The sequence below is a fragment of the Cyprinodon variegatus genome, unplaced genomic scaffold (assembly GCF_000732505.1).
Source record: "Cyprinodon variegatus isolate N-32 unplaced genomic scaffold, C_variegatus-1.0 Scaffold1365, whole genome shotgun sequence".
Lineage (NCBI taxonomy): Eukaryota > Metazoa > Chordata > Actinopteri > Cyprinodontiformes > Cyprinodontidae > Cyprinodon > Cyprinodon variegatus.
The window spans coordinates 155,217-156,916 of NW_015151818.1; the positions used below are offsets into that span (position 1 = coordinate 155,217).

At 57.5% G+C, this 1,700-nt stretch overlaps 1 protein-coding gene across 1 annotated transcript in view; it reads right to left on the reverse strand.

Moving 5' to 3' along the window:
• Positions 1-6: 6 nt before the first annotated feature.
• Positions 7-1,700, reverse strand: part of atad5 (ATPase family, AAA domain containing 5) — a gene marked incomplete at its 5' end in the record, with an annotated part of 10,389 nt that continues 8,695 nt past the window's right edge. The window contains 3 exons of the mRNA XM_015402549.1: positions 7-221; positions 322-1,070; positions 1,156-1,310. Coding sequence (XP_015258035.1) covers positions 89-221; positions 322-1,070; positions 1,156-1,310 — 1,037 coding nt within the window. The remainder of the gene's footprint in view (positions 222-321; positions 1,071-1,155; positions 1,311-1,700) is intronic.

Genomic DNA, 1,700 nt, shown 5'->3' on the forward strand with positions numbered 1-1,700 from the left:
TTCCAGCACTGGAATGAAAAGGAATGAGAGTCAGATTGAAGCGGCGTCCTGCTGGCGGCTTAAAGACGTAGAAACCGTTAGTTTGGCGTCAGGCTGACCTCCACTGCTCCCCTCTGAGGCGCCCGGAGCGGCGGACAAGCGGCAGGTAGTCGATGCAGACGGCGCGCCTGTTCCCCAGCAGGCTGAGAGCCGACCGAGCGACGGCGAGCCTCTGGGACACGCTGGGGGGGGGGAGAAGTTAGATGATGACAGGAAACGCTGCCTCGACTGTAAATAGATCAATAGATCAATCAGGAAGCTGATTGGCTCCTGCAGGCTCACCTTGATCCACCTGGAGGCTGAGCTGTAAAGCACAAGTTACGTTGTTTAGGGCGGTTGCTTAGCAACAGCCTGTCCTGCAGCCCGCCCCACTGCTCGCCGCTCAGGTTTGCTCTCCAGCCGTGCGCTTCGCTCCACGCCTCGGCGAGCCTCCGCCAGCAGCGCCGACCCCCCAGACCTTCAGCTGCAGCCTGGATCTCCTGAAGCGCCTCCGGCTTCCTTCTCCCCCCCTCCTCCTCCTCCCGCGGCTCATCCGTCATGCCATCCTTTAAAGCCGCTCCCGTCCAAAGGAAAGCGGCGGCGGCCGGCGGCTGTGATGCAGACGGACTGAGCAGCGCATCAATGTTCGACATGAGGTCATAGAAATCTGCCAGGCTCTCCAGAGCGCCCATCAGCGCCTCGGCTGCACGCCGCTCCCATGAGCTCCGCGCTTCAGAGCGAGTCCAGCCGAGCGTCGGCGCTCTCTGAGGTCTGTAGGTTGAATCTGAAGCTGGTTTGGCAGCTGGCGATGAAGCGGCGCGTCTCCGTCGGCTGAGTCTGGAGGGTCTGAAGCACGACGGTGACTCACTGGACCTGATGGTGTGATTAAGGTGGAGGTCGGCTTCTGGGGGCCTCAGCTCCATCTGCACCTGGGGGCGGGATGGGGGGGCCGCCATGGAGAGCAGGAGCTCCAGGTTGGAATAGAGAAGAGGCTGATTTCTCCTCCAGCTCTCTGATAGGATGCTGAGAAACGTTTCAGAGCAGGACTCCAGCTGCAGCGGGACGCATCGTCAACATGGCGTCACTGTGAGGAAAACTTCATCTGATCCCAGCAGGAAGAAAACGGAAACTTCTTACCTGGAGGAAGTTTAGCAGGACAGTCGGGGTTAGAGGGTGGAGCCCCAGCATGTGTGCAGAGCAGCCTGCCAGCTGAGGAGGAACCGCTGGGTCCAAACCGCCGCCGCCGCCGCCTGGAGGCGAGCCGCCGTCTGCCGGCGAGCTGCGGTCCACATCTGCAGAAAGAATCAGTGATTTAGGGAGAATAATACTTGGTATTCATCCAGAAAAACGTGGCTCAGAGTATTTTGTTTTAAAGATGCGATCAGACAGAGCTGCAGCATTCAGGACGCCTCAGACTCTTCAGGTTCTGCTGCTTAGATCTAGCCTGACGTAGTCCGACTCAATTCTAGTCAGAATGAGTCTGATGCTGTTCCATAGAGCTGTGATTATGGGGCGTGTTTCCAACGAACCAGGGAAAAAAATGCCTCTGCACTCAATTGGATAGACCTACAACCAATCAGAGCAACAGAGTGCGTGACGTATGTTAAACGACGCATAGTTGTTGTCAACAAAAATCAAAGCGTGCAGTTTCACGCCTAGAATAAGAAGATGAGCCTTGATCG